We start from the raw sequence: 24,730 nt of genomic DNA, 5'->3' as shown, positions 1-24,730 counted from the left end.
TGACCACCAGAGACCACCCAAGACCCCTCGCAGCATGCTACTTGTGTGCTCATCCAGTCATTTCAGCATTCCCCAAGTAATGCCTGGTGTCGGGTTGACTGTTCTACATCGCTTGCGTGGTCCCTGTACTTTCAGTGTCTGCATTTCTGGTACCGGGTTCTGGTTGTGGTTTCTCCAGCTCATGGTATGGCTTCACGCATCTCACAGGTAGCCAACGAGGACCTGTTGGGAGTAAAACACAAGCATATCCCCTCCCCCATGTCAACAATTCTACTGGTCCACGCCAATCAGTTGGGCCTTTATACCAAACCTTAGGATTTTGTGTAAAGGGAACTTTACCCTGAAAATGTCGCTCCACTGCCGTGGTATCTAATCGACATGATGACCGATTTAGAAAATTTAAAGTGAACACAGCCATATCTAATTGTTCTTGAGGAGCTGTGGCTACACTCCCCCTTTTTTGTTTTTGCAACATGTGTTTCAAGTTTTGATGTGTCCGTTCAATTATGGCTTGTCCGGTGGGGGTGTGCGGGATACCTGTAACGTGAGACACACCCCACTGTTGTAGGAATAAGACCGCTGCTTGAGATACATAGGCGGGTCCATTGTCTGTTTTTATTTGTTTAGGGAGGCCCATAAGTGCAAAGCACCTTGTCCAATGTTTCTTAACATCCTGAGTCTGTTCCCCTGTAGCTGCAGAAGCAACAACATAACCAGAAAAAGTATCCACAGTAACATGAACATACTTTTGCCTGCCAAAAGGTGGATAATGTGTAACATCTGTTTGCCAAATTTCATTAGCCTTCAGTCCACTGACATTTACACCATCATGATAAGTTGCAGTAGTATATAGTTGACAATCGTTACATGCCCGAATAATATCACGAGCCTGCGTTTTTGTGAGAGCAAATTCTTTCTGTAAACTGCGAGCATTTTGATGGAAAAAGGAGTGAGATAATTGTGCATGTTGAAATCGTTGAGTAAGGGAGGATGATGTTATGGGCAAAACAGTGTACTTATCAGCTACTGCATTCCCTTCTACCAGAGGTCCTGGCAAGCGAGTGTGAGACCGAATATGAACAATAAAGCAAGGATGCTGTCGTTGCTGAAGCAGAGTTGCAATAGCAAGGAAAAGTTTATACAGCTCTTGATTGCTAATTTCTTTGATAAATGCAGCTTCTAATCGGTTAATAGCACCAACAGTGTATAGTGAATCTGATACAATATTAATAGGTTCGCTTGCAAACAATGTCAAAGCTAAATGTATTGCAGACAATTCAACAATCTGAGTGGACGCTTCCACAGTAATTGATGTGTGTTGCCATTGTGCCTTTTCTTTCCAGGCCACTACGGCCTTCTTTGTTTTACCTGAGCTGTCTGTAAAAACCATTTTTGCATTTGGTATAGGGTGAGGCACCATCACTCTCTGTGGTTGTAAACAGAGGGAAGGTAAGGCTTGCAAGATTTTATTCTGTGGCAAAGTAAAATGGATATCATTCAAATAACCAGCCAGAGCAGCCTGAAATTCAAGGCTGTCCCTCATCAGAGTAATGTGCGTTTCCTTATGAAAGGGTAGGTAAATAATGTCAGGGTCTCTACCTGTCAGCTGCTGTATCCTGAACCGTCCTTTCTGAATCACCATAATGACCATCTCCAAAGGGGTCGTAATTGTTTTTGTAAAGGTGTGTGATAAGAAAATCCATTCCAGGGTAACTAATTGCTGTGATTCTGTCAATTGAGCAAATAGCCCATAAGGCTGGAATTTCGTGTGAATCACAAGAAATAAAAGAGGCAAATGTAAGATTATACGTCCTGCTTGGGAAGTTGTAAGATTTTGAACTACCAATGCCAATTCCTGTTTTGCTTTGTCAGAAAGGATTCGAGGCGAAGTTAAATCTGAATCCCCCTTCAAGGTGTTAAACAGGGTACTTAACTGTTCAGTAGAAATACCCAGCACAGGATGAATCCAATTAATTGTCCCTAGTAGTTGCTGCAAATCATTTAATGTAGAGATATTGTTTACCAAACGAAGTTGTTGTGGCCGTAAGGTTCTGGTAAACAGTACCCATCCCAAATACTTCCAGGGCGGTTCTGTTTGTATTTTTTCTGGGGAAATATGAAGCCCAAATTGTTGTAAAGAGTCTTTTAGATGATTTACAGTTTTCATCAGTTCTGTCTGTGTCAAAGCTGCAATGAGAATGTCATCCATATAATGGTAAATAAGAGACTGTTTAAAAACACTTCGAGTTGGCTCTATTGCAGCAGAGACCACTAACTGACAAATTGTGGGACTGTTCATCATGCCCTGTGGGAGAACCGTCCATTGGTACCTTTTCATAGGTGCCGGATTATTAATCGAAGGTAACAGAGAAAGCAAAATGTGGCTGATCGTCAGGATGGAGAGGTATAGTAAAAAAGCAGTCCTTCAAATCAATTATATATAACTGCCAGTCAGAAGGGATCATTGCTGGACTAGGTGTACCTGGCTGTAAAGCTCCCATAGGCTGCATTACTGCATTGAGAACTCTAAGATCCTGCAATAATCGCCATTTGCCAGATTTCTTTGGTATCACAAATATAGAGGTATTCCAAGGACTAGTTGAGGGTACGATATGTCCAGTCCTTAATTGTTCATTTACTAATTCCTCTGCCTGTTTTTGTTTCTCCCCATTAAGGGGCCACTGATTTACCCAAACCGGTTTTGTTGTTAGCCAAGTCAGTTTGAGCCGGGGTAAGAGATCAGTGACCCTTGGGTTAAATGCGCCATCATAGCTGACAATACAATTCCCCACTGAGCTAAAAGATCACGTCCCCACAATGTAAAAGGAACAGAAAGAACAAAAGGAACTAAGGTTGCTGTTTTTCCTTCAGGGCCCGCCACACACAGAGTACGTGCACTTTGCAATGGAATTTGCAACCCTCCTACTCCATTCACAGCAGCAGCTACTTGTTTAAGAGGCCAATCTGATGGCCAGTCATTTTTGCTGATGATGGAGACATCTGCTCCAGTATCTAACAGACCTGTGAATAACCGTCCATCAATTTTTATTGTGAGCATAGGCCGATCATTAGTTGCCTTTTGATTCCACAACACCTGTGGTGTGTTAGTACTGCCAAATCCTCCTGTGCCACGTGGATGTGGATTAGCCGCCGGCACAGTATATGGTATCAATAGCAACTGCGCCACACACTGACCTTTAGGTATAAAACAAGGTGGTTCTGATGTCCATAACATGATTTTAATTTGGCCCATATAATCTGAATCAATAACTCCTGGTATGACAAATATATTTTGCTTTCCCACAGAAGAATGACCAAAAATTAATCCTACCAGTCCCGAAGGGAGAGGCCCATATACTATCTATGATATCTATATCATAGATAGGTACCTATGATCTTAGTCCTTTTATCATTCAATTCTGTATCAGTGGCTGAGGCCAGATCCAACCCGGCGCTGCCGGCTGTGCTGGCAACGAGTTCTGAGACTGTCTGTTTATCGGATTCTCGGGCTGAGAATGTGCACAACAGACCCTGTTGTATTGGGGGGGCACCGGGCCTCGCGCCCCTCCTCCAGTTTCCCTGCATGGGGTTTCCATCCTTATCAAACCTTGATCGACACTGATTGCTCCAATGATAGCCCTTTTCACACTTAGGACATAATCTTCTGGGTGTTCTAGGTCTGTTTGATCCTTTCTGCTCATCTTTTTTCTTTACTGTCAGCTTTGGGCAGTTCTTTCTAATATGTCCCATTTGATTACACTCAAAACATTTCATTTCTGCTCGTCCCACAACGAGTTGCTGAGCCAAGGCACTTGCAAGTAAAGTAGCTTTATCCTCTTCAGAACCCACATTCTGACAGGCTTTAATAAATTCTGCTATACTTTTGTAAGAATTTTTTAGAGGGCCCAAAATTCTTTGACAATCTGCATTTGCATTTTCATAAGCCAATTGTAATAACAGCGTTTCTACTGTATTTTCATCATCAATCTGCCTGCTCAATGCTGTTTGTAAACGATCAATAAATGTAACATAGGGTTCTTGAGCTCCTTGCCTGACTGCCGCAAAAGAGGGCTGGCGTTTCCCTGCCTCCGGAACGCGTTTCAGGCACTTTAAAGCCAATGCAGAGATCTGTTGTAAACGCTGCCGAGGTAGCCGTGCCTGTACCTCTGGTGTCGCATACTGATTAACTCCCAAATATTCTTGCCTATTTTCCAAAGTGTCTGCAGAAACAGCCTCCTGGTACTCTGCCAGCCACACTGAATACTGTGCAGGTGTTAAAATCATCCGTAAAAGTGACTTCCAATCATGTGGAGTCATAGTATAGGATTCCCCAATGACTGTTATTAAATTTGAAGTATAGTTACTGTGCAAACCATAGTCTCTCACCGCAGCCCGTACTTCCTTAATCATTTCATAACTAAGGTAGCGATACTCAGGAGAATGATTTGGGCGATAGATTACCGGCATCGCCGTCAGCATGACAAAATCTCCTTTATGAGCAGCTTCCTCTCTACAATTTTCTGCCAGCGTTTTGTATTTCGTTACACGAGACTCTGGTGCCTTTTCAGCAAAGCCAATAGGTGGCTCCGCAGACGCAGGATACAGAGGAGCTGTTGGTGTTAACTGTGCTCCGTCCGTAGCCGCTGCCGCTGCTGCTGCCGGCTGCGAGACCCCCCGTACTGATGAGATGGCTGCAGCTGTTTCTTTTACCGATGTTAATGGTGGGTATAAATTGGACTGTATGTCTGGATCTGTGAAATCAAGATCGTAAGGATCGTCTGATTCTCCGGAGACTGTTTCATATACAGGCTCCTGTTGCTCCTTCACATCCACTAAGGTGTTAATAGGAGTGGATGCCAGAGATTGCAAATACTCCTCTGCAGGCTGGAGTGCAGAGACTGCTGTAAAAACAACCCTCCACGTTGCTTCTAAATCCTTTAGAATATCAGACTGCAACATGTTCCCTTTTTGTATTTCTACCCCCACTTTCGCCCAGATCTTTGCATCGTAAGTCCCTGATACAGGGAACCAGGTACAGTTGTCTTTGATCCACACTAATAACTGCACCAATTTCGCTAATTGGACCTTATAGCCCTGTTCGCGTAATATACGCTGTAATACCTCAGTGTAGAGCTTATGCTCTTGGGAACTAGCCTGTCCCATGTTTATTGCGATCGCGGAACTCACTGATTCTGGGGACTCTCCGGTCCTGGGGACTCACTCTCCGATCCTGGGGACTCTCCGGTCCTGGGGACTCTCCGGTCCTGGCGCGCGCTAGCCCCTGACAATCGTTCGATCAGAGTCGCCACCGCTTCTTCGTTAATCTTCAACCTTGTTCGGGCGCCATTTGCGGCGGGCGGCAAGGAAGGCACAGACTCTGAGATCCAGGATGCAAGGGCCTGAAACCGAAAGGCCTAAGGCTTTTTATTGTTATGCTACTACCCTATTTAACTGCTACAATGCAGGAGCCAGACTAGGCAGTTCAAGATAACATCAACATTCACACGCTAAGCTCTCATCACCCATCCTGGGAAGAGCCACAGTGTCCTGGGCTCAAAACATCAACAACCATTCCCTGTTTTCAGCTCTGTGTTCAGAACTGACCTTCAACACATGTTTACTTCTTTCATGCCTCAAAAAGCCCTGTGAACTGGTCTCAGCTCCTTTATCTTAGAAGCAAGCAAAAACTATTCTCAGTGCAGTGTTCCCAAGCAAATCTTATGCTCCCCAAGTAAAGCACAGCTGTTTGCAGGCTGAGGGTCTTCCACAAGGCTCCTGGCAGGACCTGTGACCCTGTCGGGGATCCACACTGGAACAGTTCATGAAGAACTGCAGCCCATGGGAAGGATTCACGTTGGAGAAGTTCATGGAGGACTGTCTCCCATGGGTGACAACCCCCTAGGAAGAAGGGAGGGGTGGGGAGAAGGTGTTTTAAGATTTGTTCTTATTTCTCATTACCCTACTCTGATTTGATTGGCAATAAATTAAATTAATTTCCCCGAGTCTGTTTTGCCCGTGACAGTAATTGGTGAGTGATCTCCCTGTCCTTATCTCGACCCATGAGCCTTTCGTTGTATTTCTCTCCCCTTGTCCAGTTGAGGAGGGGGAGTGATAGAGTGGCTTGGTGGGCACCTGGCATCCAGCCAAGGTCAACCCATCACACTAAGCTAAGGCTAGGGCTCTGCAAGTTAATATTATTTCAAGCAATACAAAGTTTACATTAAAAACTCATAAGCAGTGAAACATGACAACTCTCACTAGTTTCTCATGTGGTGCTTTACTGTTTGTTAAATAACAAAAATTTTACAAGGCCATTTCTAGTATGAAGCTTGTTCTGAGCTTAAGGGTTGAGAAATATATGTACTGTAGGATGCCTTCTGCAGAGGGTCTAAGCTGAATAAAACAAATAACATGATCATTGAGGCTTTGTTTACACAGAATCACAGAATCACAGAATGTTAGGGATTGGAAGGGACCTCGAAAGATCATCTAGTCCAATCCCCCTGCCGGAGCAGGATTGCCTAGACCATATCACACAGGAACACGTCCAGGCGGGTTTTGAATGTCTCCAGAGAAGGAGACTCCACAACCTCTCTGGGCAGCCTGTTCCAGTGTTCGGTCACCCTCACCGTAAAGAAGTTTTTCCTCATATTTATGTGGAACCTCCTGTGTTCCAGCTTGCACCCATTGCCCCTTGTCCTGTCAAGGGATGTCACTGAGAAGAGCCTGGCTCCATCCTCATGACACTTGCCCTTTACATATTTATAAACATTAATGAGGTCACCCCTCAGTCTCCTCTTCTCTAAGCTAAAGAGACCCAGCTCCCTCAGCCTCTCCTCATAAGGGAGATGTTCCACTCCCTTAATCATCTTCGTGGCTCTGCGCTGGACTCTCTCTAGCAGTTCCCTGTCCTTCTTGAACTGAGGGGCCCAGAACTGGACACAATATTCCAGATGCGGCCTCACCAGGGCAGAGTAGAGGGGGAGGAGAACCTCTCTTGACCTGCTAACCACACCCCTTCTAATACACCCCAGGATGCCATTGGCCTTCTTGGCCACAAGGGCACACTGCTGGCTCATGGTCATCCTGCTGTCCACTAGGACCCCCAGGTCCCTTTCCCCTACGCTGGTCTCCAAGAGTTTACTCTTGAGTCACCCAAGAGTTTAACTATGTTCATGTAGCTAAAGCAATATAACTGAATGAGCAAGGATGATGGTTGGCTAGTTAGAATGTGTTTATGGGAATGGAAATAAATTATAGTGCTATAAGGAGTTTTTATAGCAATGCAACTGCAATAGGGTTGTACAGAGGAACTGCGTTGCCAGAAGGAAAAAAATCACATCCCTCACTGGAATAATCATGTTGTACTTCTATGTGGAGGCCAGGCCTAAATTAATTCCAGTTGCATTTCTGAGTACTTAAACGAGAAAGCTGCTTCAGTAAAGGCTTGCTTTGGCTCTGAGACAATTTAACACCGAGAGGTGTTGAACATTTGCATCTTCACTGAAGTCTCTGCTTTTTGAAGATGCTGTAAGCCATCACAGTCCTGTGTTTCTGTCTTGGCTCTAAATCTCATTGAAGTCAGTGGGAAAATGCTTGGGTGGCTGCAGGACTGGAACCTCTTAAGAGACCTTTGTTAGCCTGTTATATCTTGTTTTCTGACAAATCAGGTGCACAATCGTTAGGAAGCAATTTATCCTGAGTGCATAATAATGTGCCAGTGTGATCATATGTGACAATCACAGTGGCGAGCGGGGACACGAAACCAAGTTTTGTTCTATTCAGTAGTTTTATTTTGGCTTTTTGCTTCCATAGCCTGCACATAACTAACATATGATTACAAGCCCAAGCAAAGCATCACCACCTCTCTCTGGGGGCTCAAACAATCCATTTATTCTCACCAAATATGAGTTTAAATACGTGTGATAGTGTTGCCGTTTAAGGCTGGGCGGGCGGTTAAACGGACGGCAGACGCTCTCTGTTAACCTTCTCCTTCCCCGGGGCGGGGGGGGGAAGGAAAAGAGAAAAGGGAGAGAGACTTATGGGTTGGAAAGTTAAAACAGTTTTAATGAACAGTAACAAGGAAAAGAAAGAGTATAATAAATAATGAACTGTATACAAAACCGCTACTGAGCTCCCCCCGATGACGACCACGTCACCGCTGACGCTGCAGGGCAGGCGCTGGGCAGTCCCGAAGCACTCGCGGCAGCAGGCGGGAACCGGGTTCAGGAGCAACGGCAGGAACGCGGGCGGAGTCCTCCCGGGATTTCGGCCATAGGGGAAGAGAGCGCGACCCTCGTGGTCCCTCAGCTTTATACTGAGGATGACATGGGTGGGATGGAATACCCCGTTGGTCAGTTCAGGTCACCTGTCCTGTCCCCCCCTCCCCACAGGTGCGGCACTCTACAGCCCCTTCCTCTGTGGGACAAAGAGACCCAACAGGGACCCTAGTTCCCGCGGCAGCAGGCCCTGTAGTCCACTTCAGGAAGTAAAGTCACTTAAAGGAAACTTAACAGAAAAGTCCGTCCTAGTCCAAACCAGGACAGAGAGGAATGGCCTATCTAAAAGGCTGTTCCCACAAGAGCTTTCTCTAGCATAATACTTCACTAATACTTCTCAGAGTACACTGATCTGGGGACACTGAAGAGAGGGCAGCACAGAGAACCCAACATGTGCTGAAGATGTGAATTTAGATAGAAAGAAGACAACTAGACATTCCCTTTTTTTTTTGGAGGGGGGGAGGCTAATAGTGTAAAGGGTTAAACACACCCAGCATAATAAACAAATAGTTCTGCTGAGTCAAGGACTAAACTAAGTTTGTTCAGTTCCTAAACTGAGTCAGTAGTGTTTCTAATAAAAACTACTGGTTTATTTTAATTGGAAGTAAATATCCCATTTTCAGTCATTTTGTTTCTTAATCTTTGTTTCACATCTCCTTTAAATGCTTTCCTCTGAAGTGGCAGCACAGGCTTATCAGATTCCATTATTATTTCCAGCATATTACCATTTGATTTTGGTTTGGCAGTGTTACGACCTGGTCGCAACTAGTTCATAAATCCCTTGGAGTAAATTAAGGTGAAACGACACCAAATAACTGGTATGAAATTAAGAACAATTTATTAATACAGGGAAAGTGGCATGGTAATAAGTGTCTTGGGTTTCTAAAGGCATTGAGAAAAGAGAGAAAAGGAAAAAGGAAAAGAGAAAGAGGATAGAGACTATGAGAGAGAGGAAAAGAGAGATCACCACCCTTGGATCCAGCGATGTAAGTTGTCTGTAGAGTTGGTAAATTGCTTGCAGAGTTGCTCCTCCGGTAAATCGCTTGCAGGATCGGTCCTCAGGTGGGGGGAGGGAGCATGCAGTGGCATCCCAAGTGAGAAGGTCTAAATACTTTAGGTCATTTGCATGCGAGATAGGAGAGGGTGGTAACATCCCTCTTGTCTTCCCCCCTCTGCTCGCTTCCCATGCTAATTGGGATGCCTGTGCTTTGTAGTCTTAGATTGTTCTCGAAATGAGTCGGTGGTCCCCCAAGGGGCGTCTGGTGGTCGTGATCCCCCCTAGTTGTGGTGTCTGCTGTATGACCCCGCTTCTTCACAAGCGTGGTTGATGCCTTGCAAAGTTGTTGCACATGTAGGCTGGTCCCAAGGAAAAGATACCATCCTGCCTCCACAGGATTTATCTCTTCCTCCAGCCAGACTTGTAAATCACAACAATTAAGGCACAGCAGGGGTATTGTTCTGTTCCCAAGGCCCTTATCTCTTGCCAGACTTGCAGGCCTCTGTAGTACCCATACCCTCCTCCAGCCAGAGTTGTCAAACAAGTTGTTTAAGGCATACAAACTCTGTCCATCACAGGCAGATAGATTTTTTATTAATGCTTTTCAGATGGAGGTGGCATCAGATCTTGGTGGCAACATTTTTTCTATAAGGGGACTTTTTATTACTGGGATCAGAGAATAATTTTACTTTATATGAATTTTATCTTTCCTTTCCCCTCTCTGATAATATTAATCTTAGTAGTGAGACCACTACTGGATTCAGTGGGCTCTGGATTAGGCCCTGAATTTGCTTGCAGTCATTACAGGATCTGGTTTGAGACTATTTCTAACCTGCATCTTCATTAACATTTTCATTTTAGTTCCATCTCACAAGACCTACAGTATATTATTTTCTCATTAATTTCCATTTAATGTCGCCACAGCTGCTGCTGTCACAGATACCACATGATGAAGATGAAGGAAGAAAAACACACTTTCATAGGGTTTCTGCACATAGGAGCATAGAGTAATTATGTGGGGGGATGACCTGTGCAGACTACCTGGTCCACCCTCCACTCAAAGCAGAATCAACTTAGAAGTTAAGTCCAGCTTCAAAGTTAGATTAGGTTGCTGAGGGCTTTATCCAGTTGAGTTTTGAATATCTTCACTGATAGAAATTCTGTAACTTCTCTACCCCCTGTTCCTGTCCTCAATACGAAGAATAATTTTTTTAATATGTACGTGGAATTTCCCTCCTTTGCTGCAGCTCTTAAATTTGATTGAGATATAGTTTTTAAATTTGAACATGGAGTAATTCCTGAGTTCTAGAAAGATTTTTCTTTTCTTAGAATAAAGTCCACACTTGAAGATAATCCTATATAACAATAGTCAAACCTATACACAGCAATTCTGGAGGCAGCAAAGAGGTGTGGCAAGTAGTCAATCTAAAAGACTAAGACTGAAGTACTTCTTTTGGTAGTAGAAGGAAGAAGTCATGGTTACAAACACAATGTCTAGAAGATAGTTTTTGGTAAGAACAGGCCCTTAATTAACTTCTTGGGGGCTTTTTGGTGAGGTTTTTTTTCACCATAGGACAAAATTCTCCACATGTGACTGCAGTGAGATATAACATTTCCTTATTTTGGAATATTTCCCTATTTAAAATAGTGATATTTTATGCTGTTACAGATTAATTAGATTTAAATACCCCAGTCTTTAGGGAAAATGCTCTAAGATGAGGGGATACAGATGCTGCCTATTCCAAATGTCTGAAAAATAACTAAAAGAGAAAAATCACAAAATGCTGAATTTACACAGTGATGGGATTTAATTCTGGCTTGACTGAGGCTATCAAGAGCTGTGCGGCTAAATCTGTTGTCAGCTGTAATAAACACTTTCTGCTTCAATTTATGTGAACATTTGCAGCTGTTGAAGAAACAGGCATCTTTGCTTCTTAGTCAAACAATACATAAAATGAATTATGCTAGAATAGATTATGTGCAAAAACAGGTGACAGACCTGTGCAGTAATAGACTGACTTACGGAAGAAAGTATGAGACCTACTTTTTTGTATTAATTGCCTCTTCCAGTCATTGGATAGTGAAAGTAGACCTCATTTAACGGAAGTCCTTGAGAGAGAAAGAGAAAAAAAATCATCCATGGTTTTATTTTATAATCTAGATGGAAGCTGTATTCATGTAATTTCGAAAGATCCACTAAATCAATTTGCAGCAATGTACAATACATACCAAAATTTATTAAGAGGACTGTGCCATCCTGCCTTTGTCTGTCTCCTTAACTCACTACAGACATGAACACACATCATGTATTATTTAAATGTGTAGGTTGACACATACAATTTATAGGATTTAGAAGTGGAAAGAACATAAATTATACAACACAAATCTTTCAGTGTGCTGCAGAGCTGAATATTTTTAATGCAAAATGAAGATGCACATTAACCTTAAAAGAAATCAAAGGGACTTGGTGGATACTTAGATAACTGAGCATACCATCATGCCCATTTGTCCTGCTCTCAGCAGTAAGTTTAGTGAACATCTCACTGGGCAGTAGGGAAAGCACATGTGGGCTGAGCTGGAGGACTGGGACAGTATGTTTGTATGTCCATTTTCTAATGAAACAGATTCAGGTAACACATGTAGTGAAGCTACCCTTTAGTGTGACTGTGGCTCTTTCAAATTTGATTTGAACTCAGCTTGACAGAGAGGCAGAGGTGTCAAATAAGATTGCCACAACTGTTATAAATATGGGGGGTTGATGAGAGGAAGGATTCCAAACCATACAGAGCCTTTGATGAGATTAACAGGAATGTACAGAAATACTAATGAGCCTTGAGTAAAGCCCAGAAACAGATACAGAGAAAACTGGGCTTTTTTTTTTTTGGGGGGGGGGGGTATTCAAAGAGCAACTTTTTTTTTTTTTAAGCATAAGTACAGACTTCGTGAAATATTACTCTAAAGTGAATATAGAATCACAGAATCATGGAATGGTTTGGGTTGGAAGGGACCTTAAAGATCATCTAGTTCCAACCCCCCTGCAGGGACACCTTTCCACTAGACCAGGTTGCTCAAAGCCCCATCCAGCCTGGCCTTAAACACTGCCAGGGAGGGGGCATCCACAACTTCTCTGGGCAACCTGTTCCAGTGTCTCACCCCCCTTACAGGAAAGAATTTCTTCCTAATATCTAATCTAAATCTACCCTCTTTCAGTTTAAAACTGTTACCCCTTCTCCTATCACTACACTCCCTGAGAAAGAGTCCCTCTCCCGCTTTCCTGTAGGCCCCCTTCAGGTAATGGAAGGCTGCTATAAGGTCTCCCTGGAGCCTTCTCTTCTCCAGGCTGAACAGCCCCCACTCTCTCAGCCTGTCTTCATAGCAGAGGTGCTCCAGTTCTCTGATCATCTTCGTGGCCCTCCTCTGGATGCACTCCAACAGGTCCATGTCCTTCTTATGTTGGGGGCCCCAGAGCTGGATGCAGTACTCTAGGTGGGGTCTAACAAGAGCAGAGTAGAGGGGCAGAATCGCCTCCCTCGACCTGCTGGCCACGCTTCTTTTGATGTAGACGAGGACACGGTTGGCTTTCTGGGCTGCAAGGGCACATTGCCGGCTCATGTTGAGCTTCTCATCAACCATCACCCCCAAGTCCTTCTCCTCAGGGCTGCTCTCAATCCATTCTCTGCCCAGCCTGTATTTGTGCTTGGGATTCCCCAACCCACATGCAGGACCTTGCACTTGGCCTTGTTGAACTTCATGCGGTTCGCGGGGGCCCAGCTCTCAAGCCTGTCAACGTCCCACTGGATGGCATCCCTTCCCTCCAGCGGGTCGACCACACCACACAGCTTGGTGTCGTCGGCAAACTTACTGAGGGCGCACTGAATCCCACTGTCCATGTCGCTGACAAAGATGTTAAACTGGACCGGTCCCAATACCGACCCCTGAGGAATGCCATTCGTCACTGGTGTCCACTTGGACATTGAGCCATTGACCATAACTCTTTGAGTGCAACCATCCAGACAGTTCTTTATCCACCGAGTGGTCCATCCGTCAAGTACATCCCTCTCCAATTTAGAGACAAGGATGTCGTGCAGGACAGTGTCAAATGCTTTGCACAAGTCCAGGTAGATGACATCACTCACTCTTCCATTATCCACCAGCACTGTAAACCCGTCGTAGAAGGCCACCAGATTTGTCAGGCATGATTTGCCCTTGGTGAAGCCATGTTGGCTGTTACCAATCACCTCCTTGATTTCTGTGTGCCTCAGTACAGTTTCCAAGAGGATCTGCTCCATGATCTTGCCAGGCACAGAGGTGAGGCTGACTGGCCTGTAGTTCCCTGGGTCTTCCTTTTTTCCCTTCTTGAAGATGGGGGTTATGTTTCCCCTTTTCCCGTCGGTGGGAACTGCACCAGACTGCCATGACTTCTCAAAAATGATGGATAGTGGCTTAGAAACTTCATCCGACAGTTCCCTCAGGACCCGTGGATGCACTTCATCAGGTCCCATGGACTTGTGCGCCTTCAGGTTCCTTAGATGGTCTCGAACCTTATCTTCTCCTACAGTGGGCAGTTCTTCATCCTCCCAGTCCCTGCCTCTGCCTTCTGCGACTTGGGTGGTGAGGCTAGAGCTCTTGCCGGTGAAGAGTAAGGCAAAAAAGTCACTGAGTACCTCAGCCTTCTCCATATCCTGGGTAACCAGGTCTCCCATTTCCTTCCAGAGAGGGCCCACATTTTCCCTAGTCTTCCTTTTATCACTGACAAACCTCTAGAAGCATTTCTTGTTGTCCTTGACATCCCTGGCCAGATTTAATTCTATCAGGGCTTTAGCTTTCCTAACCTGATCCCTGGCTGCTTGGACAATTTCCCTGTATTCCTCCCAGGCTACCTGCCCTTGCTTCCATCCTCTGTAGGCTTCCTTCTTGTGCCTGAGTTTGTCCAGGAGCTCCTTGTTTATCCATGCAGGCCTCCTGGCATTTTTGCCTGCCTTCCTCTTTGTCGGCATGCATCGCTCCTGAGCCTGGAGGAGGTCGTTGAATAGTAAGCAGCTTTCTTCGGCCCCTCTTCCCTCCAGGGCTTTATCCCAAGGGACTTTCCCAAGCAGGTTCCTGAAGAGGCTGAAGTCTGCTCTCCTGAAGTCCACGGCGGTGAGCTGGCTGCATGCCCTCCTTGCTGCCCTATGGATCTTGAACTCCACCATTTCATGGTTGCTGCAGCCAAGGCTGCCCTTGAGCTTCACGTCCCCCACCAGCCCCTCCTTTTAGGTGAGAAGAAGGTCCAGCATGGCACCTCTCCTTGTTGGCTCCTCTATCACTTGGAGAAGGAAGTTGTCATCCACGCATTCCAGGAACCTCCTGTATTGCTTGTGCCCTGCTGTGTTGTCCTTCCAACAGATGTCAGGGTGGTTGAAATATATGCAATCTTGATATTATTTTTATGAAGGTTGAAATAAGGATGTGCCAATTTAGCAAAGTAAGCTTTCAAAATGGGCATGACACTTTTTTTTTAGCTTCACACTTCAAAAGCCATCAAAATATCTGTTACCTTCTGTCCTGGAAACTGTCAGGAACCTATAACTAAACATAAAATAATACAGGAGCAAGAAAAGAATCTTATGCCAGCAGTTAATGTTGTTGTTATTAATTCTGTTATTTCTTTTTTTTTTCTTTTTACAGTGTATCCTATTCAGTTCACGTCTCTGAAGATTACCCAGGTACAGTGCAACATTCTTGCCTGTGACACTTGTATGCATGTTACTGCAATTTGCAATATTCAGATGAGAATACTTGAAAGGTTGTTAGTCCTCCAGGTGCATCCTTGTGCTAATCATTTTCCATTAGTTAGATTATTTTCACAGTCATTTCCCCTTTTCAGGCATCATTTATCAGCTGGGTCAGGGTGAGAAAACCTGGCTCACAAGTTTATAGAGACCAGAGCTTGTGATACTTTCTGTGTCTGGAGCCAACAGTGATAGGAGTGAGAGAGAACCCAACTCCTCTTTGGCATGGTAGATAAAGCTTGATCTTTCAAGAGGATGCAGAGTCTGGTGCGGGGCAAGCACAGAATCACACAGAATCACAGAATGGTTAGGGTTGGAAGGGACCTCTGGAGATCATCTACTCCAACCCCCTGCCAAAGCAGGTTCACCTAGAGCACATTGCACACGGTCATGTCCAGGCGGGTTTTGAATACCTCCAGAGAAGGAGATTCCACAACCTCCCTGGGCAGCCTCTTCCAGTGCTCTGGCACCCTAAAAGTAAAGAAGTTTTTCCTCATGTTCAGATGGAACTTCCCATGTTTCAGTTTGTGCCCATTGCCCCTTGTCCTGTCACTGGGCACCACTGAGAAGAGTCTGGCCCCATCCTCTTCACACCCACCCTTAAGGTATTTGTAAGTATTGATAAGATTCCCCCTCAGTCTTCTCTTCTCCAGACTAAACAGACCCTGCTCCCTCAGCCTCTCCTCATAAGGGAGATGCTCCAGTCCTCTAAGCATCTTTGTAGCCCTCTGCTGGACTCTCTCCAGTAGTTCCTTATCTTTCTTGAACTGGGGGGCCCAGAACTGGACACAGTACTCCAGGTGTGGCCTCACTAGGGCAGTGTAGAAGGGGAGGATAACCTCCCTCAACCTGCTGGCCACACTCTTCCTAATGCACCCCAGGATACTATTGGCCTTCTTGGCCACAAGGGCACATTGTTGGCTCATGGTGAACTTCTTGTCCACAAGAACTCACAGGTCCTTCTCCACAGAGCTGCTTTCCAGCAGGTCAACCCCCAGCCTGTACTGGTGCATGGGGTTATTCCTCCCTAGGTGTAGGACCCTACACTTGCCTTTGTTGAACTTCATGAGGTTCCTCTCCGCCCAACTCTCTAGCCTGTCTAGGTCTCTCTGAATGGCAGCACAGCCTTCTGGTGTATCAGCCACTCCTCCCAGTTTTGTGTCATCAGCAAACTTGCTAAGGGTACACTCTGTCCCTTCATCCAGATCATTGATGAATAAGTTGAACAAGGCTGGACCCAGTACTGTCCCCTGGGGAACACTGGTACCTACAGGCCTCCAACTAGATTCTGCACCGCTGATCACAACCCTCTGAGCTCTGCCATTCAGCCAGTTCTCAATCCACCTCACTGTCCACTCATCTAACCCACAATTCCTGAGCTTTCCTATGAGGATGTTATGGGAGACAGTATCAAAAGCCTTGCTGAAGTCAAGGTAGACAACATCCACTGCTCTCCCCTCATCTACCCAGATGGTCATGTCCTCATAGAAGGCCATCAGATTAGTCAAGCATGATTTCCCCTTGGTGAATCCATGTTGACTACTCCTGATAACCTTCTTTTCCTCCACATGCTTAGAGATGGCATCCAGGATGAGCTGTTCCATCACCTTTCCAGGGATGGAGGTGAGACTGACCGGCCTGTAGTTTCCTGGGTCCTCCTCCTTCCCCTTTTTGAACACTGGACTGACATTGGCTTTCCTCCAGTCCTCAGGCACCTCTCCTGTTCTCCATGACCTTTCAAAGATGATGGAGTGGCTTGGCAATAAGCAAAGCACTTCTGTGTTAGACCGTAATGAGACTACTCACATTCTTAAAGTTAAGCCTGTGGACTGTGACTTGATGGTTCTCAGGGTCTATTGCAGCCAAGGGTTTGTGTATGGGTATGTCTTTGGTAACATAAGCTTGCAAATCTATCCTCAGCTGCTCAGTCCTGCCTCCCTGTCATACCCTGAGCTGGTCTGGCAAAAGCATTTCTGCTACCATGTGACCAACACAGACAAGGGGAATTAGAAATAGATATGAGGCCCTGGTGGAATATAGCCAGTCCAATGGGGATGTGGTGGATAGGCAACCTATATCAGAGGTCTCACCACAGTCAGAAAAACCTGTCAGGTGTATAGCAACCTCTTCTACAAGGAAGAAAAGAGTTTTACTTGTTGGAGACTCGCTCCTAAAGGGAACTGAGGGCCCAATATGCAGAGCTGACCCTCATCACAGGGAGATCTGCAGTCTACCTGGAGCCCGAATCAGGGATATCACCAGGAAACTCCCCAAACTGGTGCAGGCCACAGACTACTACCCGCTGCTGATCTTCCAGACAGGTGGGGAGGAAGCTGCATCCCGTAGTCTGAGGGGGATGAAGAAAGACTTCAAAGCCTTAGGACGGTTGGTGAAAGAGTCTGGGGCACAAGTTGTTTTCTCCTCCCTCCTTCCATTTTCGAGTGATGACATGGGATGGAATAGTAGGATTCTCTCCATAAATGCCTGGCTACGAGACTGGTGCTACAGGCAGGGCTTTGGCTTCTTTGATAATGGCTGGTTTTATAAGACACCAGGCATGACGGTAATACATGGGAAAGGTTTATGTCGTAGGGGCAAAAGGGTTCTGGGACAGGAATTAGCAGGGCTCATTCGGAGAGCTTTAAACTAGATTCGAAGGGGGATGGGGTAGTAGCTGGGCTTGCACCACTGGGGCAATGCTCTAGTATTGATGAAGGCCAGGAGGCCTCCCATCCCCCTAGGGTGAAATCGGTGTGCTCAGCTCGCTCCCTGAAATGCCTGTACACCAATGCACGAAGCATGGGGAATAAACAGGAGGAGTTAGAAATCCGTGTTCGGACGGGGGGTTATGATCTAGTGGCAATTACAGAGACTTGGTGGGACAACTCGCATGACTGGAATGTGGTCATGGATGGCTATGTCCTGTTCAGGAAAGACAGGCCGCTAAGGAGAGGTGGTGGAGTTGCTCTTTATGTGAGTGAGCAGCTAGAATGTATTGAGTTCAATCCAGGGGCAGATCAGGAGCGAGTAGAGAGTTTGTGGGTACGAATTAAGGGGCAGGCTGGCAGGGGTGATACTGTTGTGGGTGTCTATTACAGGCCACCAGATCAGGATGAGGAGGGTGATGAGGCCTTCTACAGGCAGCTGAGAGCAGTCTCTCAATTACAGGGCCTGGTTGTCATGGGGGATTTCAACTACCCTGATATTTGCTGGAAGGCCTACTCAGCCAGCCATCCTCAGTCCAGGAGGTTCCTCCAGTGCATTGATGATAACTTCCTGATGCAAATGGTGGATGAGCCAACTAGGAGAGGAGCGTTGCTGGATCTTGTTCTCACTAACAAGGAGGGTCTGGTTGAAGAGGTGAAGGTTGAGGGCAGCCTTGGTTGTCGTGACCATGAGATGGTAGAGTTCAGGATCTCATGTGGCAGGAACAGAATAGCTAGCAGAATCACAACCCTGGACTTCAGGAGGGCCAACTTTGGCCTTTTCAAGCAATTGCTAGGGGAAATCCCATGGGACAGGGTACTAGAAGGTAAGGGGGCCCAAGATAGTTGGTTAGCATTCAAGGACTGCTTCTTCCAAGCTCAAGATCAGAGCATCCCAACAGGTAGGAAGTCAAGAAAGGGTACCAGGAGACCTGCATGGTTAAACAGGGAACTGCTGGGCAAACTCAAGTGGAAGAAGAGGGTGTACAGATCATGGAAGGAGGGGCTGGCCACTTGGGAGGAATATAAGTCTGTAGTCAGAGGATGTAGGGAGGCAACTAGGAAAGCTAAGGCCTCCTTGGAATTAAACCTTGCAAGAGAGGTCAAGGACAACAGAAAGGGCTTCTTCAAATACATTGCAGGTAAAGCCAACACTAGAGGCAATGTAGGCCCACTGATGAATGAGGTGGGTGCCCTGGAGACAGAGGATAAAAAGAAGGCGGAGTTACTGAATGCCTTCTTTGCCTCTGTCTATACTGCTGGAGGCTGTCCTGAGGAGCCCTGGACCCCTGAGGCCCCAGAGGAAGTCCGGATAGAGGAGGAGTCTGTCTTGGTAGATGAGGGCTGGGTCAGGGACCAATTAAGCAATCTGGACATCCATAAATCCATGGGCCCTGATGGGATGCACCCGCGGGTGCTGAGGGAGCTGGCGGAAGTCATTGCTAGGCCACTCTCCATCATCTTTGCTAAGTCGTGGGGAACGGGAGAGGTGCCTGAGGACTGGAGGAAAGCGAATGTCACTCCAGTCTTCAAAAAGGGCAAGAAGGAGGACACGGGTAACTATAGACCGGTCAGCCTCACCTCCTGTTACAGACAGAGTTTGTATGCCTTAAACAACTTGTTTGACAACTCTGGCTGGAGGAGGGTATGGGTACTACAGAGGCCTGCAAGTCTGGCAAGAGATAAGGGCCTTGGGAACAGAACAATACCCCTGCTGTGCCTTAATTGTTGTGATTTACAAGTCTGGCTGGAGGAAGAGATAAATCCTGCGGAGGCGGGATGGTATCTTTTCCTTGGGACCAGCCTACATGTGCAACAACTTTGCAAGGCCTCAACCACGCTGTGCAGAAGCGGGGTCATACAGCAGACACCACAACTAGGGGATCATGACCACCAGACACCCCTTGGGGGACCACCGACTCATTTCGAGAACAATCTAAGACTACAAAGCACAGGCGTCCCAATTAGCATGGGAAGCGAGCAGAGGGGGGAAGACAAGAGGGATGTTACCACCCTCTCCTATCTCGCATGCAAATGACCTAAAGTATTTAGACCTTCTCACTTGGGATGCTGGTGCGCGCTCCCGCCCGCTACCTGAGGACCGATCCTGCAAGCGATTTACTGGAGGAGCAACTCTGCAAGCAACTTACCAACTCTACAGACAACTTACATCGCTGGATCCAAGGGTGGTGATCTCTCTTTTCCTCTCTCTCATAGTCTCTATCCTCTTTCTCTTTTCCTTTTTCCTTTTCTCTCTTTTCTCAATGCCTTTAGAAACCCAAGACACTTATTACCATGCCACTTTCCCTGTATTAATAAATTGTTCTTAATTTCATACCAGTTATTTGGTGTCGTTTCACCTTAATTTACTCCAAGGGATTTATGAACTAGTTGCGACCAGGTCGTAACACCTCCATCCCTGGAAAGGTAATGGAAAAACTTGTCCTTGGTGCTGTCTCTAGGCTCAAGGATAGGAGGATCATTAGGGGCAGTCAACACGGCTTCACCAAGGGGAAGTCATGCTTAACCAACTTGATAGCCTTTTATGAGGACATAACCCGGTGGATAGATGATGGTAAAGCTGTGGATGTGGTCTATCTCGATTTCAGTAAAGCGTTTGACACAGTCTCCCACAGCATCCTCGCAGCTAAACTGAGGGAGTGTGGTCTGGATGATCGGGTAGTGAGGTGGATTGGGAACTGGCTGAAGGAAAGAAGCCAGAGAGTGGTGGTCAATGGGACAGAGTCCAGTTGGAGGCCTGTGTCTAGTGGAGTCCCTCAAGGGTCGGTACTGGGACCAGTTCTATTCAATATATTCATTAATGACTTGGATGAGGGAATAGAGTGCACTGTCAGCAAGTTCGCTGATGACACAAAACTGGGAGGAGTGGCTGACACACCAGAAGGCTGTGCTGCAATTCAAAGAGACCTAGACAGGCTGGAGAGAAGAGCAGGGAAATATAACAAGGGCAAGTGTAGAGTCCTGCATCTGGGCAAGAACAACCCCATGTATGAGTACAAGTTGGGGACAGACCTGTTGGAGACCAGCATAGGGGAAAGGGACCTGGGGGTCCTAGTGGACAGCAGGATGACCATGAGCCAGCAATGTGCCCTTGTGGCCAAGAAGGCCAATGGCATCCTGGGGTGTATTAGAAGGGGTGTGGTTAGCAGGTCAAGAGAGGTTCTCCTCCCCCTCTACTCTGCCCTGGTGAGGCCGCATCTGGAATATTGTGTCCAGTTCTGGGCCCCTCAGTTCAAGAAGGACAGGGAACTGCTAGAGAGAGTCCAGCGCAGAGCCACGAAGATGATTAAGGGAGTGGAACATCTCCCTTATGAGGAGAGGCTGAGGGAGCTGGGTCTCTTTAGCTTGGAGAAGAGGAGACTGAGGGGTGACCTCATTAATGTTTATAAATATGTAAAGGGCAAGTGTCATGAGGATGGAGCCAGGCTCTTCTCAGTGACATCCCTTGACAGGACAAGGGGCAACAGGTGCAAGCTGGAACACAGGAGGTTCCACATAAATATGAGGAAAACAGTGAGGGTAACTGAACACTGGAACAGGCTGCCCAGAGAGGTTGTGGAGTCTCCTTCTCTGGAGACATTCAAAACCCGCCTGGACGCATTCCTGTGTGATATGGTCTAGGCAATCCTGCTCCGGCAGGGGGATTGGACTAGATGATCTTTTGAGGTCCCTTCCAGTCCCTAACATTCTGTGTTTCTGTGAATTATCCATATGAAGGACAACCAGGAAAGAGCAAAAGCTTGTTTTCAGCTAGCTTGTTTCCCTGATTTCCTTCATAAAGAGAATGCACAGATACTTCAAGTAGCACAGTGGTTAGCAGAAGCAGGAGAAGGAAGCGAGGGCAGACAGGCACTGTGCAAGTAAAAGTACATGGTAGTACTGTTGGATTGCACCATATTGTGTATTTTGCACCTGGGAATATTTAATAGTATAAGTATCATGAATTATATGAAACCCTCTGATCATTACCTGTAACATCTCTGTAATATTTCTAAAGGAAATATTTCTTGCTTCTTTTAGAAGCTCTGAAGAAGTGAGGCTTTGATCTTCACTGATGAGCAGGAATAGACTACGTCTGTTCAAAACACCAGAGTGTTTGAAGCGGATGCAGAGAGAAATCGGCATCAGCAGTGATGCTAAATACAATGAATTATGTGAAAGAATGCTCACAACCTTTGTGAGAGATTTTTTTTTTCACCAGTAAAAACTGGAGGAAAAACCGCTGCTGATAATAATCTATTCAACATGTAGCAAGCAGAGAAACTGAGATTCATAAAATACACCGTCATACCACTGATAAATTGATTCACTGATTATTCCATTGACCTGACAATGAAAGGAGGGACAAGTAGTTGAAAAAATCTGCATCATGTTTTATTAATGGTTTGTTTTATTAAACATCAGTAATGGATTTATTCATTTCAGGGATTAAGCTATTATGAAGGCACTGAACTTGATCTCTATGAACTCCTAAAGTAAATGGCAAGCTGGAGCACTGAATCAGCCGTTACTCCCACAGCACATAAGATCTCATCTCCTGGCAAACTCTTCTGTCTGACATAAGTCAAACTTCCCTTACGGATGCTGTTTGCAGCATACCCTGATGGCCTACAAGCCTGAGTAACTTCAGTGGCTCTAAAACCTAATGAATGTTCTCTGCCATCACCTCCTATATTTTAAAAACGAGATAGAATTTGAACATTTTACACTGTAGCTAACTTGGTGGAGGGGGGTAAGCCAGCTGTGCATGTTTTCCATTCCATTTTCTCATGTCTTCTCCATAGTCACGCAGGAAAAACCACAGGGTGCCTCGTGATGTGTGCCATCTCTCCCAAGCAGGTCTTGCAGGGGAACACTGTCTCCTGATGGCTGAGACATTCTTCGGTGCAGGTGGGGAACAGGGTCTGTCCTCCATCTGGGACAATTTTTTCAACACCTTACTGAGGAGTCCTGCAGATTTGTCAGACAGTTTTTCCACAACTGAGACGTTGGCCCATGGGGAGGAAGAGAGATTGTCTGCATATGGCTGCATCCAATTATCTATGTCACCCATTGTTGGTGCCTCAGCATCTCCCCAGCTAAGTAATGCTCATGTGTTGCCATACGACAGTGGCACACTCAGTACCCACTTGCACCACATGGGTCTGGTAACTTTGAGTGCATCTGGATCTAATGGTGTCTGCAGGTCATCCAGGACCTCAAAAAAATCAGCTCCCGCACAGCTATTTCCCTCAGATTCTTAACACCTCTCTCAATGGTTGTTCACTTGCCTGGGTGGTATATGACATCATCCCTAAAGGGATACCTGTTACTTGTGCTCAGCAGGAGTCACCTCCAGAGACTGAGGGGCTGTGCACCTGTTGCAAGACCCCTGTCAACACACAGTTCTCTAGCCATTGGTCCCAGCTGCTTGGCTTCTCTACCCTCTAACTCAAAACCATTGTCTCTATTATCCCAGCAGTGAAGCAGCCAAGTAACAAGTTCAACACCATCATGATGGCTGTAATCACACAGAATGGTTAGGGTTGGAAGGGACCTCTGGAGATCATCTACTCCAACCCCCTGCCAAAGCAGGTTCACCTAGAGCACATTGCACACGATCATGTCCAGGCGGGTTTTGAATACCTCCAGAGAAGGAGACTCCACAACCTCCCTGGGCAGCCTCTTCCAGTGCTCTGGCACCCTAAAAGTAAAGAAGTTTTTCCTCATGTTCAGATGGAACTTCCCATGTTTCAGTTTGTGCCCATTGCCCCTTGTCCTGTCACTGGGCACCACACAGAAGAGTCTGGCCCCATTCTCTTGACACTACCCCTAAGGTATTTGTAAGTATTGATAAGATTCCCCCTCAGTCTTCTCTTCTCCAGACTAAACAGACCCTGCTCCCTCAGCCTCTCCTCATAAGGGAGATGCTCCAGTCCTCTAAGCATCTTTGTAGCCCTCTGCTGGACTCTCTCCAGTAGTTCCTTGTCTTTCTTGAACTGGGGGGCCCAGAACTGGACACAGTACTCCAGGTGTGGCCTCACTAGGGCAGTGTAGAAGGGGAGGATAACCTCCCTCGACCTGCTGGCCACACTCTTCCTAATGCACCCCAGGATACTATTGGCCTTCTTGGCCACAAGGGCACATTGTTGGCTCATGGTGAACTTCTTGTCCACAAGAACTCACAGGTCCTTCTCCACAGAGCTGCTTTCCAGCAGGTCAACCCCCAGCCTGTACTGGTGCATGGGGTTATTCCTCCTTAGGTGCAGGACCCTACACTTGCCTTTGTTGAACTTCATGAGGTTCCTCTCCACCCAGCCCTCTAGCCTGCCCAGGTCTTGCTGAATGGCAGCACAGCCTTCTGGTGTATCAGCCACTCCTCCCAGTTTTGTGTCATCAGCAAACTTGCTAAGGGTACACTCTGTCCCTTCATCCAGATCATTGATGAATAAGTTGAACAAGGCTGGACCCAGTACTGACCCCTGGGGAACACCACTAGCTACAGCCTCCAACCAGACTCAGCACCACTGACCACAACCCTCTGAGCCATTCAGCCAGTTCTCAATCCACCTCACTGTCCACTCATCTAACCCACAATTCCTGAGCTTTCCTATGAGGATGTTATGGGAGACAGTATCAAAAGCCTTGCTGAAGTCAAGGTAGACAACATCCACTGCCCTCCCCTCATCAACCCAGCCAGTCATGTCCTCATAGACAGCCATCAGATTAGTCAAGCATGATTTCCCCTTGGTGAATCCATGTTGACTACTCCTGATAACCTTCTTTTCCTCCACATGCTTAGAGATGGCATCCAGGATGAGCTGTTCCATCACCTTTCCAGGGATGGAGGTGAGGCTGACCGGCCTGTAGTTGCCTGGGTCCTCCTTCTTGCCCTTTTTCAAGACTGGAGTGACATTGACCTTCCTCTAGTCCTCAGGCACCTCTCCTGTTCTCCATGACCTTTCAAAGATGATGGAG

General features: G+C 46.3%; 1 protein-coding gene across 2 annotated transcripts in view; it reads left to right on the top strand.

Moving 5' to 3' along the window:
- LOC137675732 (protein mono-ADP-ribosyltransferase PARP8) overlaps positions 1–24,730 on the top strand; it is a 189,046-nt gene that overhangs the window by 73,856 nt on the left and 90,460 nt on the right. For both annotated transcript variants that reach the window (XM_068421923.1, XM_068421922.1), the window contains exon 3: positions 14,944–14,981. In XM_068421923.1, the coding sequence (XP_068278024.1) occupies positions 14,944–14,981 (38 nt within the window). The remainder of the gene's footprint in view (positions 1–14,943; positions 14,982–24,730) is intronic.

The sequence above is a fragment of the Nyctibius grandis genome, chromosome W (genome assembly GCF_013368605.1).
Source record: "Nyctibius grandis isolate bNycGra1 chromosome W, bNycGra1.pri, whole genome shotgun sequence".
NCBI classification, from domain to species: Eukaryota; Metazoa; Chordata; class Aves; order Nyctibiiformes; family Nyctibiidae; genus Nyctibius; species Nyctibius grandis.
Note: the sequence above shows the minus strand (reverse complement) of the source record. Positions and strands in the feature narration are given on the sequence as shown.